Source organism: Neofelis nebulosa, chromosome 7 (assembly GCF_028018385.1).
Source record: "Neofelis nebulosa isolate mNeoNeb1 chromosome 7, mNeoNeb1.pri, whole genome shotgun sequence".
NCBI classification, from domain to species: Eukaryota; Metazoa; Chordata; class Mammalia; order Carnivora; family Felidae; genus Neofelis; species Neofelis nebulosa.
This window is the reverse complement of record NC_080788.1, coordinates 149,150,838-149,164,940: the sequence shown is the minus strand read 5'-3', so window position 1 is coordinate 149,164,940 and position 14,103 is coordinate 149,150,838. Positions and strand designations below refer to the sequence as shown.

The 14,103-nt window shown below is 50.4% G+C and overlaps 1 gene segment (V, D, J or C); it reads left to right on the top strand.

Moving 5' to 3' along the window:
* The first annotated feature begins 12,100 nt into the window (after positions 1-12,100).
* On the top strand, positions 12,101-12,828 carry LOC131518042 (immunoglobulin heavy variable 3-74-like). The segment is given in 2 exon segments: positions 12,101-12,185; positions 12,287-12,828. Coding segments are annotated over 2 exon segments (588 nt in total).
* Positions 12,829-14,103: the final 1,275 nt, after the last annotated feature.

Sequence of the window (14,103 nt, the reverse complement as noted above, 5' to 3'; positions counted from 1 at the left end):
AATAAAACTTGAAAACTGCGTGCTTGTGGCTTTTATGTAGTTTTTAGGCCTGTAAGAGCCCATACTGAGCCTTCGTTTCTCGGAAGAGGACCTGAGTCAGAGCTGTGTCTTGAGCAGAAGTGTCTGGTTTCAGAATTAAGAGAAGTTGACACAAGCTCCTTTATTGGCAACTTCATGAGTTTTCTCCAAAACTACGCTGTTGTGGACTGAAAAGTTTCTCATTCTCCGGTAATCTATCTTCCCCCAGTCCCATGTGGGCTCAGGATAATGGAGGGCTACCACGCACCCATACTGCCTGCCCCACACGGGGGTGTCTGCGGGCTGTGAGGGAAGGGGACTGGCATTAGGATCCACTAGCGCAAGCTGTGCCTCGCTGGAGAGCAAATTTCCAAATGTGGGAGACTGAGACCATGAGGCTGAAAGGAGCACCCCATACATCAATCAGAAAGGTAGGCACAAGTGTCTATGGATGACTCTGGCATCCAGAGGGAGACCAGGAAAGGTGAATCCCTGCTCTCTTTCTCTTGCCTACTTTTCAGTGAGTTTAACCGTAGATAAGAATCTGCCTAGGGTTCCCACTTTGGTTTCCCAAGCACCTTCTAGAATAACACAGAGGTGAGCCTGTGAAAGTTAGCGAATTCAGCCCCATCCGCTCCCAAGAAATCCTGTACTTGCTACCCTGTTTTCTATGTCCTGATCATTGCGAATGTGGGATGGAGGCCTGCCCTTCCCTGGGTCCTTGTGCCCTCTTGTTCCGGGCTCTGTAAGCCATAAATCCTGTGCTTCCATTTCCTTTGTTGGGGGTGTACTGAAACCCTACCTTCAGTCACAAGGGGCCCGCACATCTCATGTACCCCAAGCGAGAGCTCAGATGCCTAGGGAGCTGCCTGTCACCCACTGTGACTTGCTGTTGCCACTTCCTTCAGCAGGTCACAGTCTACATGTTCTTAATTCAGTCCAGAAGCTGAGGTCCCACAATACATTTATCCCCAAGGATGGGATTGGGAGCCTAGCTGATGCCCCCCTACAATGCCTTAGACCTAAGAATGGCTCACTCATTCCTCACCCTCACGTCTCAGCTGCTGTGGGAAGGAGCTGGTGCTTGCTGCTGGTCTGTAGCTTTGATTTGGGCTTATGCCAGGTGTTGCCAGAAACCCTCACCCTAAATTATCAGTGCCATGAAAGGTCAGACTCCCTGCAGAGACCAACAAGCAGGCACCAGTCTGGGTGCAGGGGTGTGTATTTCCTATTCACCTCCAAAGGAGGTGGACACCGAGAACAGTGTTCCTAGATTAGTGTTGAAGAAGACGCCAGCTGCTTGGTCCACTGTGTTGCGGCCAGCACCGTGGTGTGGTGCTTGATTAGCCAGCCCTAGCTAGTGATGGAGGCAAATCTACAAGGAGCATCATGGCACCCAGGGTGGAGGACTTGGCCAAGGCAACCTCCCCCTAGTGGCTGCAATCCTCGCTGCTGTCACCAATGGCTCCCCACTGTCAGGTGTTGAGTGGGACACCTCAGTGTGGGAGGCCACAGAACACGACTCTGGGAAGAAATAACTTCTATCCCAGATTTCCCCTGTCACGATCCTCTACACCTACATGTCCAAGGACCAGCATGAGAGACAGAAATGATGACAGACACTATACCATCATGGAAATGCAAGGCTTCCTGGAATCATTTGTCCAAAGGGAGGGAGACAAGGACATTGATTTGCTTTTGTGGGTCTTCGTCATTGGCTCCGAGCTGTTGCTTACAGCACTTGACATGCTGCAGCTGGCTGGATTGGTCAAAGACTGCCAAAGTCATCATTCACTGAAAAACTCAAAGTATCCACAGCCTGTTGACAGAGACACCCTAGAGGAGCCTCCAGACTTTTCACTCTATCAAAAGTCCATGACAAGCACACCAAGGCACAGGGCAGGAGACACAGGCAAAAAAAAAAGGGGGAAGGCTCTGAGGAAGACGCTACCCAAGCCCCCAGATCCCACAGAGGTAGGAAGAAAGAAGCTCTGATTCCTTGGACTTGGATTTTTATGGCATGGCAGCACAGGCCCACTGGGAGAGGTCAAGCCCAGGTGACGTCATCCACCTCTAAGATAGAATGGGGACAATTCAAAGAGTGTGGGGGTTTTGTTTTTTGTTTTTGCCTTGTGTCATGCGCCCAAGATCCTTGACCATTTCCAACCTGGAGGAGAGACCCTTGACAACACCGTCTAAGGAGCTCTTCATGAAGGACCACTCTGATCTTAAGTCTGTGCCATTACATGCACAGTGGGGGAACAGGACGACATAGGTTCCTGTCCACGTGACAAGAACCTGATCTCCTCAGGACCCACTGTGGAGACTTCCCAGGGAGGAGGGAATGCATCCATGCTGATAAGAACCGGTTTCATCAGGACCCCCTGTGGAGGATTCCAGAGGACGAGGGCTCAGGTCCACACCGACAAGAACCCGGTTTCGTCAGGACCCATTGTGGAGGATTCAGGAGAACCTGGGCCTGCGTCCACACAGACAAGGACCCGGTCTCCTCAGGACCCACTGTGGAGGATTCAAGGGAACGTGGCCCTGCGTCCACACCGACAAGAACCCGGTTTCGTCAGGACCCATTGTGGAGGATTCGGGAGGACCTGGGCTGGCGTCCACACAGACAAGGACCCAGTCTCCTCAGAACCCACTGTGGAGGATTCAAGGGAACGTGGCCCTGCGTCCACACTGACAAGAACCCGGTCTCCTCAGAACCCACTGTGGAGAGTTCGGGGAGATGAGGGCCCGTGCCCACCCTGACAAGAACCCGGTGTCGTCAGGACCCACTGTGGAGGATTCAGGGGAACGTAGCCCTGCGTCACACTGACAAGAACCCGGTCTCCTCAGGACCTGCTGTGGATACTTCCGGGAGACGAGGGCCCGTGCCCACCCCGGCAAGAACCCCGTGTCGTCAGGACCCACTGTGGAGGATTCAGGGGGACGTGGCCCTGCGTCCACACTGGGGGATGTGGCCCTGCGTCCACACTGACAAGAACCCAGTCTCCTCAGGACCCGCTGTGGATACTTCGGGGAGACGAGGGCCCATGCCAACCCCGACAAGAACCCTGTGTCGTCAGGACCCACTGTGGAGGATTCAGGGGGACGTGGCCCTGCATCCACACAGACAAGAACCCGGTGTCCTCACGACCCGCTGTGGAGACTTCAGGTGGACGAGTGCCCACGTCCACACTGACAAGAACCCGGTCTCCTCAGGACCCGCTGTGGAGACTTCGGGTGGACGAGTGCCCACGCCCACACTGAGAAGCACCTGGCCTCCTCAGGACCAGCGGTGGCGGATTCAGGGGTACATGACCCGGCGTACACGGACAAGAACCCGGTCTCCTCAGGACCCACTGTGGAGGATTCGAGAGGACGAGGGCCCACATCCAAACCTACAAGAACCTGGTCCCTTCAGGACCGGCGTCAGAGGATTCGGGAGTATGAGGGCCCGTGTCCACGCTGACAAGAACCAGTTTCATCAGGACCCGCTGTGGAGACTCTGTGTGGACCAGGGCCCAAGTCCACATGACAAGAACCCGGTCTCCTCAGGATCCGTTGTGGAGACTTCGGGCGGACAAGGTCCTGTGTCCACACCAACAAGAACCCAGCATTTCAGGACCTGCTGTGGAGGATTCGGGAGGACATGGACCTGTGTCCACACGGACAAGAATCCGGTCTCTTCAGGACCCAGTGTGGAGGATTCAGGGGGACGTGGCCCCACATCCACACTGACAAGAACGCGGTCTCCTAGGGCCCACTGTGGAGGATTCAGGGGGAAGTGGCCCTGCGTCCACACTGGGGGACGTGGCCCCGCGTCCACACTGACAAGAATCCGGTCTCCTCAGGACCCACTGTGGAGGATTCAGGGGGACGTGGCCCTGCGTCCACACTGGCGGACGTGGCCCCGCATCCACATTGACAAGAACCCGGTCTCCTCAGGACCCACTGTGGAGGATTCAGGGGAAAGTGGCCCTGCGTCCACACTTGGGGACATGGCCCCGCGTCCACACTGACAAGAACCCGGTCTCCTCAGGACCCACTGTGGAGGAAACAGGGGGACGTGGCCCCACATCCACACTGACAAGAACCCGGTCTCCTAGGGCCCACTGTGGAGGATTCAGGGGGACGTGGCCCTGCGTCCACAATGGGGGACGTGGCCCGCGTCCACACCGACAAGAATCCGGTCTCCTCAGGACCCACTGTGGAGGATTCAGGGGGACGTCGTTCCGCGTCCACACTGACAACAACCCGGTCCCCTCAGGTCCCCCCAAGGGAGGAGCAGGCGAGGAGAAAGCCAGGCCCCGGGAAGAGGAGCTTCCGGAACCTGGAGGCTGAGGGGGGCGGTGTTCGCCAGACCCTGGGGGGAAAGGACCCTGCGCGGCTTCGTGCGCGGTGACACTGTGTCCCCCGCGGGGCTTGCCTCACCGGCGCCAGGCGGCGGGGCCGCGCGGCCCTCTTCCTGCTCCGCGCCCACTCGGTTCCCGCCGCTGCCTCATGCGGTTCGCGGTCCAGGAGCGGGCTCCCCTGGCGGAGCTCGCACCCCCGCCGCTCTGGCCTCGCGGGTCCCTTCGGCCTCCGCGCGGGGCGGGGTGTCCCTCCCGAGTCTGCCACGGCGCCGTGGGGACTTCTGTGCGACACCCCGGAGCTGCAGATGGCTCCGGGCAGGACAGACGTGCTCACAGGGTCGGTTCCTCCGCGGCCAGGAGCACAGAGCAGCTCTCCGCCCGCGTGCGTCTTCCTCCGTTTCTGTCCCCAGTGCCCTGTCCTGGGACAGCAGGCCTGCCACCTCCTTGCTGAGATTTCCTCTGGGGCACGTCGTTCCTTCTGCCACGGTGGCAAATGGCACCGTCTCTTCCGTTCTCTTTCCGACGGGTCGTCAGGAGCGTGCAGACGTGCACGTGGTGTGTGTGTGCTGCTCTCCTATCCTGCGAGTGTCCCCGTTTCTCCTTCCGTTGCCCTTGGAAATAACGCCGCCAGTTATGTTACCAGCCAAAGTGGGTTTCTTCAGGAGTAGCGGAGAATTGCCATCCGGGCCCAGCAAGCTGTGGCAAAACCGCGGCCGAGTGGGGAGCACACGGAGAGGAACGCTGTTTCGCGGAGAAGAGGAAGTTGGGAGCATGGTTTTGAAGGGAAGTCCGCAGGAGGAAAGCAGGGCTGCAGGGCGGGCAGGCGCCTCCCGGGCCCAGCTGCAGGCGCGGTGGGTTTCCTGCAGGGGCCTCAGGGCACAGCTTCCCCTGGTGGGGCCTGAGCCTGGGGCTTCTCTCTGCGGAGGGTTCTAATCTTGGGTCTGTAGCCCTGAGTTGTTCCAGAGCCTGACCCTGGGTGGTGGGCTCCGCCTTCCAGCCTCCCCTCCCCGCCTCCCGAGTCCACTTCCGTGAGATGTCCCTTCATTGGTTTTCGCTTTTCTAACAGCTTCTTAGTGGCGTCTTCTGGACAACCGGAATTCCGAATCCCACTGCTTCCGCTGCACCCAAGACACGTGGCCACCAATAGAACCCTCCCACGTGCCTCTGGCTCACGTGCTGCCTCCTGCAGGGCCCGTGGCCTCTCCGCCTGGGTGAGCTGGGTCTGGGCATGGGCCTAGGTCACAGCGTTTAACCCCTCTCTTGCTTCTGTCATGTGGGGCTGACACTGTTGTTTGCAGGAGTACCTTACTCTGTGATTTCAGACGTGCAGTGAACGTGTCACAGCAGCGCAAATACGCTTTACCTGGACGCTCGTTTCTTTACCGCGTTTGCCACTTCACATGAGATACTTTGGTGCGTTTTACCCCAAACAGGGACACCGTCCCGAGAAACCACCACAGAACCCCAAATGAGGAAATCCCTGCGTTTCCACATTAGACCCCAGACCACAGGCCCACTTCAAGTGTCCCCACCTGCCCCACTGTGAAATGTCTTTTCCCATTCTGATCTGGGTTCTTTTGGGGAAGTGCTCCTGAGATTTTCCCCTATCTGTGCAACCTGGGGGGATTTAAAGAGCAAGGTGGTTCCTGGGGCTCCTGGGGTCTCAGTCTGCTAAACGCCGAGTTCACATCAGGTCGTGATCTTGAAGTTGATGGGTACCAGCACCTGCTTCTGGCTGTGTGCCAGCAGCTCAGAGCCTAGAGATTGCTTGAGATTCTGTGTCTCCCTCTTGCTAACCCTTCCCCCTATCATGACCTGTCTCTGTCTCTCTTTTTCAACAATAAATAATAAATTTAAAAAAAAAGAGCAAGATGGTTCCTGAGTGGCCTTTTCTGGATGGCTTCTGTCACTGAGGATGTTTTCTGCATTCACCCATGTTGTGACGTGTATCAGTCCTTCCTTTTTAAATTCTGATTAAATGTACGTAACATAACATTTACCACGTAAGTCACTTTAAGCATACAGTTGTCTGGCATTAACTGCATTCACACTGTTGTACATCCATCTCCAGAACGTTGTCATGTTCCCCTAGGGAAACTCTGTATCTATTAAACCCTAAATCCCAATTCCCCTTTCCCCTCGGCCCCTACAGCCACATTCTACTTGGTGTATCTGAGTATGACTTTTCTGGACACCTCACTTAAGTGGAACCATAGTGTATTTTCCTTCTGTCACTGGCTCATTTCATTCAGCATAATGACTGCCAAGTTCAGTCGGTGTGCAGGTGTGTGTCAGAACTCTCTTCCTTTTGAAGGCTGAATCATATTCCATTGTGTATATACTACATTTTGTTTATTTACTCACCTGTGAATAGTTACTTGGGTTGCTTCCATCTTTTGGCTGTTGTGAAGAAGCTGCTATGAATACGGGAACATGAATACCTGCTCAAGGCTTTGCTTTAAATTTCCAGATGTAAGTGCAGATGTGGAGTTGTGTGATAGCTTTCTGAGAAACCAGTATTCTCTACAGCCACAACATTTTACTTTATTTCTTTGTATGACAGAATAATATTCCTGTTTAAGGGTCTGCCCCAGGTTGTTTATCCATTCACACACCGATAGGTATTTGCATAGTTTCTACAATGTGGCTATTGTGAACAGTACTGCTATGTATGTGCACATGCACTTTGTTTAAACAACTGTTTTCAATTCTTCGAGATATACATCTAGGAGTAGTATTGTTGGGCCATATGGTAATTCTATGTTTTTATCTTTTTTTGGGGGGGCGGGAATTGCCAAACTCTTTTACACATAGTCTCCACCATTTTACATTTCCACAAGTAAGGTTGAAGGGTTCCAATTTCTCAACATCTTTACCAACATTTGTTATTTTATAGTTGTATTGATTAGAGCATTTTTAGTGCGTGTAAAAGGGTATCTCACTGTGGTTTAAATCTCCATTTCCATAAGGACTATTGATGTTTAATATCTTTTCAAGTGGTATTCACCATTTGTATGATTGCACTGGGGAAAGATATATCCAAATCCTTTGTCCATATTAAAAATTGGGTTGTCTTTTTGTTGATGAGTTGTAAAAACTCTTTATACATTCTGCATAACAGGCTCTTACCAGACAAATACTGTGCAAATATTGTCTTCCATTAGGCTTTGTCTTTTCACTTTGGGGATAGCATCTTCTGGTGTACAAAGGTTTCTAATGTTGAGAAACCTAAATTTATCTACTTTTTCTTTCCTTGCTTGTGCTTTGGTGTCATCTCTAACAGCATTGCTAAACCCAATGGTCATGAAGATTTATCTCGATATATTGCTTCCAGGGGTCATAATTTTACATTTAAATTGTTGATCCATTTTGATTTGATGTTTGTATATGGTGTGAGATATGGACGCAATTTAATTCCTCTGCACATGGATAGCCAGCTGTCTAGCACCATTTATTAAAAAGACCATTTGCTCCCCAATGTCATGTTGTCTGCTCTTGTCAAAATTCAGTTGACTAAAGATGAAGGGGATTATTTCTGGGTTCTCCATTAAATATCACTGACCTGTACGTATCTTTATTTTGTAATGTTTATTTATTTTTGAGACAGAGAACATGCAAGGCCCAGAGAGAAAGGGAGAGATAGGAAACTGATTGGTGTGCAAAGGAAAGGGTTTGGATAGACCTGAGAAGGATACATTTCTTTGACCTGTGGTTACTCGGTTGTCCTGTAACTTGATTATGTTCATCTAAACTCATAGAATCTTATAATAAACATGGTCATTTACCATATTTAAGTTACTTCTGTAAATATCTCATTACTTTCATTATTAGATAAAATTTTATAAAATTATTTCCATAAATACTTATGTCTTCACACTCTGTATTGTGTTCCTTCTTAGCTTGGTGGTTGTCTGATGACCATATAGAGTAGATACGATGGACCAGTTGTGTAGGGGGGACAGATTTAGTTCAGTTCATGAAAGTGACAGTTTCTAATGCAAGACTGTGGGGTCAAGGGGCTGAGATGGGGTGCAAAATAATATCATGGGAATGAACTCAAGGCTATTGTGGAGAGAGTCTGTCATGTTTTACCTATACAGTTCTTTCCTCAATGCGACTTATTATTAGGAGACCTGCCAACCTAATAAACTGTTGTTAAATCCACAGGAAATGAATGGAAGAGTCCAGAAGGAGGCTGGCAGGTGGTGGAGGCAAGGAGGGAGCCTGGTGGGCAGAAGCCTGGTGGTTGAGCAAGGGCCTGGAAGGAGCTGTAAATGTTAGGCCAGAGGGACGATGGTCCAGATCCAGGACAGAGCTCTTGTCCCTGCACATCCCAGAGCTCAGGACATCCTGGGAAGGGAGACGCTGGGAACAAATGGGAATGGAAGCCAAAGCCCCAGAGGGAGGAGGAATCTACAAGCAGGCATGTGCTACCCCATGTGGAAGCTGTATTCAGAAAAAATTGAAGTCATAATTATTTCTTTTGTATATCTCAAGTTGGTGTCAAATATTCTTTTCCGTATGAAATTATGGTCTTTTAAAAAAATATTGCCAATAGTGGATAATTTCATTCGAATACATTCATCATGATGTGAATCCTCTATAATGACTTTAATATAACATAAAATTATCTATCTATCTATCATCTATCTACCCTCTATCATCCATCACTTATCCTCTTATCTATTTACTATCTAGCATTCTGATCTCTATTTGAAGTCTATTCAGCTAACCCAGCATTTATCCTCTTGGCACATGCCTTCAGGACTATGAACACATTTTCTGCAATTTCTTTAGGCTCCGGATTTTTAGATTCCAATGATGTCCAGGTCAGCCAATCCATTTTCATTAATGTGGTTGTTTTAGTGCCATTAACTTCTTACCTCAGATACTGACGGTCTCTGTCCATATCAGTGAAGAGTCCCCCACTTTTCTGTGACATCTGTGCCTCCTCCCTGAGTTAACAGCTCCTTGTGTTGGATGGGGAATTCTCAGGAGATGGAGACACCAGCCATGCATGGGAATCATATCTGCAGGTGACAGAAATGTGTCCATGTCTTGGTGTCTGTGCACTTAAAGATGTCGGCACTGCTTCCAAGCTTTGCAGATGACTGAGGAAGCAAACCCCATCAGCAGAGAACCATCAAGATCAGAAGTCTCCAGGTGTGCTCAAGCTCTGCAGGTAGTTGTCAGGTGAGGTTAATACATCAGTGTGGAAACTAAAAGAAATATGATCCTGGGAACAAGTGTCCTTTGCTTGTTATATTTACACCAGACTGGACATCAATATAGATTTTTCCTATGCAGTTATGTGTGGAATGACTGTTAAAATTGAATGTACTTAAAGACTTGATTTGGAACGTTTTCTGGAGAAAATATGGATCCCTTCAAATATCTTTCGGACAGATAGAGTATAGTGAATTGTGGTCCACTCATTTGTTCACTATCTGATCAGAAAGGTGAGGCCATCACTTGACCTGCCTCCAACACAATTCATAGACCAAGTGTTGCCTTGACCGAGGACCAACAAGCCTGCGGATCCACAAAGAGATGCCCACAGGTGGACCTGGAAGGACCAGGGAGCCTGACTCAATTTTTTTCCACTTATCAGGACATGCTCCCTCCCACACAGGCAAACTTCTCAAGATCTAGAGTAAACTCCAGTCTCGCGGAGTGGGAGCCCACAGCTCTCTCCTCAGACAGGGCTGAAGTCCCTAAGGAAGGCAGAACTGTATTCGAGAAACAGAAGAGACTGCAGGGCCTTCCTTGTGCCTGGTGAGAGGTATCAAAGGTGAGGGTTTCAGATGTCAGATGTGGGATGATGGGAATGGTTGTGACTGCTGGTGACTGGCCCAGGCTGAGTCTCCTTGTCCCCAGGGGTCCTGTCCCAGGTGCAGCTGCAGGGGTTGTGCCCAACTGGTGAGGGCCTTGCACACTCTGCACGTCACTAGCAGCATCTTGGGGTTCTCCATCTCAACCAGTAATTTCTGGTGGAATTGGATCCACCGACCCCAGCAGAGTGGATGCAGTGGATGGTTCACATACTATCATATATTCTATATCACATACTAGGGTCCAGACCACAAGAGCCACATGTCCAAGAGTTAGGCAGTTTGTTAGGCAAGAGGAAGAGGGATGAAGCAGGTGCTGGCCACCCCCTTGGAGGTTCCCCCAGGATTAACAGCAACACAATCAGAACCCCCTCTAAGGGTGAACAGGACAGGATAGGCCTAGCCACAGAGCTGGCTCAAACACCACAAAGGACTTCTGAGAGCTGACCATCGGCCCAAAAATTGCGATTTCCCCTGAGGTTACCTAAAAGTCACGAGGGGGCATTCAGGACAACAGGGGTAACTGAGATCTGCTGGGGTGCTCAGGTTACCAGGGGGAGCTGAGGACACCAGGGTCGCTCAGTTCTGCATGGAGCACTCAGACCTCCAGGGGGATGCTCAGGTCTCCATAGGGCACTGAGGTCACTAGCTGCCACTCAGTTCACCTGGGGGCACTCAGGTCATCAGGAACACACAGGACACCAGGAGCCACGTAGGGAACCTGGAGGTTCACAGGTCTCCAGGGGGCACCCAAGATCTCAGAATTCATATCCAGAACCAGTGTTACAGGGTCAGGTTTCCTGTGAAGCATCTTTCTCATCATGCCCTGCAAGCTTCATCCTGACCAGTAAACAGTACACACTGTTTCCTAAACCATTTACAAACACAGATGTCTTCTAACATTTAGAGTGAACAGTCATATAGTAGTGCCGACCTTGACAGAGACCAAGCTCGGGGATAAATCAATTCATATACAGATCTGTGCCTCACAAGTACACGGGCCACCATTTAAAATAGATGTAAGTGATTTTCAAACAGAGGAGACTGACTCATTCAAGTGATCTAAATTTAATATACTTGAGCAGCTCCTCTCTCCTTTTATTTTCCTTAAGGTTTTCCTTTGATGCCCATGAAGAGAGACCATGAGTAAAGACCCTTGTGGTTGTCGAAACCCCACAGCATCTTCATCAACTCCACGACTTTCTCTCAAGGATTCTCAGTATATACACGTTCCTGTGAGAGAAAAGAGTAGTTTCTACTCTTCACTGCTTTTTTTCTCCATCCAGTTCAGGAAGCCAGAGACAACCAGTGGGGAGGCACACTGAGTCAAGTCTTACAAAACGGTCAGCCAGGGGTCCATTCTACTGAAGTAGTTAAGGAATCATCCACTGGATCCACCTGTCTCTGCACCTGCCTCTCCACAGAACATGAGGCCCAGACCTTCCTCACACTCAGCTGGACATGAAGTCAACTGTATGGGAGCAGATTAGGAACTCAGTTTAGTGGGTTATTTCACCGCAGTTTTCCATAGTAGCTACACTATGTTGCACTCCCATCAAGTGAATTCTAGGATTGCCTGGTCTCCACATCCTCAGCAACACTTGAGATGTTCTGGTTGTGTTTGCCTCATTTTATAATAGCTTTACTATCAGTTGTGAGGTGATATCTCAGTGGATCGGGGGTGGAATTGTCTGATGATTAGTGCATCTCTGCATCATCTCTGATGATTAGAAGTGCATCCCTTAACCTGCCATTCACTTTTAAAAAATCAAATCTAAGTCTGCAGTGTGATATATATGTAAGAGGACATGCAAATAGGGCCCTCTCTGTGCTGATGAAACCAGCCCAGCCCGACCGTGCAGCTGGGAGAGGAGCCCCAGCTCCAGGAGTCCCAGGTGTTCCCATTCTGTGATTAGGACAGAACACAGACACCTCACCATGGAGTATGTGCTTGGCTTGGTTTTCCTTGTTGCTTTTTTAAAAGGTAATTCATGGTGAACGAGAGATACTGAGTATGTGAGTGGATATGAGTGAGAACCAGTGGATGTGTGACAGTTTCCTGACCAAGATGACTTGCGTCTACAGGTGTCCAGTGTGACGTGCAGCTGGTGGAGTCTGGGGGAGACCTGGTGAAGCCTGGGGGGTCCCTGAGACTCACCTGTGTGGCCTCTGGATTCACCTTCAGTGGCTATGACATGAACTGGGTCCGCCAGGCTCCAGGGAAGGGGCTGCAGTGGGTCGCATATATTAGATATGACGGAAGGAGCACAAGCTATGCAGACTCCGTGAAGGGCCGATTCACCATCTCCAGAGACAACGCCAAGAATACGCTGTATCTGCAGATGAACCTGAGGGCCGAAGACATGGCCACATATTACGGTGCAAGAGACTGGGTGAGGGGACCTCGCTGGGAGCCCACACACAATCCTCCCTGCAGGAGGGGATCAGCACCACCAGGGGGCACACACTATCCACAATTCTGCTTTGTGTTGCCAGGAGCAGGTGCACATGGAGGTTACAGGCAGGTTTCCTGTCAGGGTCTGGGGCTTCCTGTCCACACAGCAGTTTCCCCAGGGAGCCTCTCTGGACACAGGATTCTGTGCTTACCTATTAGCTCTCTGAATTAGATACCTGTTGTCATAGGAAAACTGCACTAACATGCACAAAAGACACAGACGTTTCCATTGCTTACTCCTGTCCCTCAACATGAGTGAATTACAGATTTCCTGAGGCACAACAGCTGAACCTTAAATCAGTCCCAGATGCACTCCCTGTGCAGCCAGGACCACAGGATCCCACAGCTCCCCATTATCCTCACCCAGCCCTTGTCCAATCAAAAAACGTGACACTCCCTCTTGGCACTTGTTACTCAGGACGTTAAATTAGCTACAACTTTATTCAATTCCTCTAAATAAGAGATAAATCATATCCATATATTAGTCTGGATTCTCCTGAGGAACAGAACCCAAAGCACATTGGTTTCCGTGACTAAAGAGGTTGGGAAGTCCCATGATCTACTGTCACAAGCTGGAGACCCAGGAAAACCAGTGGTGTAATATGTCTGATTCTGAACTAGGGTCTAGCCTCAGAACGTAGGGATCTGATGATATAACTCTCATAAAAAGGGCCAGAGGGGACCACTGTTCCAGTTCAAACGAGAACATGGGAAGTAAAAATGAGGGAATTCTTCCTCCCTCTGCGTCGGATTCTACTCAGAACTGTGATGGAAAGGGTGATGCCCAGGCAGAAAGAAACCATGGATGGAAATGCCAATCTCTTCTGGAAACTCATCACAGACATACACAGAAACAGTTGTGAATCTGGACACCCCCATAACGCAGTCAAGATGACACATAAAGGTAATCATGATAAGTCAACATGCTGTAAATGTCGAGTTCAAAAACTGAAGATTTAGAAGTCCATGCCATCACTGGGGTGGACCCTGGTGGGCATAGCAGTGCTCCTGTGGGGAAGGAGCCCCGAGGCCCATAGGGACTGCTGCGGTTTGAGGATCCCCTGGGTCATATCGGGTGGGACAGTTACCTTCTTGGAGTGCATTTGGGAAACAGGGCATTGCCTCTCATGGGGCAGGAGAGCTGACAGGCACCATTGCACTGCCCTGGTCATTAGCATAGGAGCCTCTGCCGAGAGCAGCTAACTGAACGCGCCCTTCTTGTTCTTCCTCACCATGAACTCCAAGCTCCTAGTGTTCATGCAACTGCCCTTCTGGGATAACCAGCTCCAACCACATCACAGCAACACACTGTCCCTAAGGATCAGTGGGGTCCCTGTCACATTGAGTTCAACAATTTGGTGTATTCAAACCCAGCTAGAGCTCCTGACATAAAACATAAGAGCCCTAAGCTGCCAGGTGTGCCAATGGATTGGACAAAGGCAGGGTG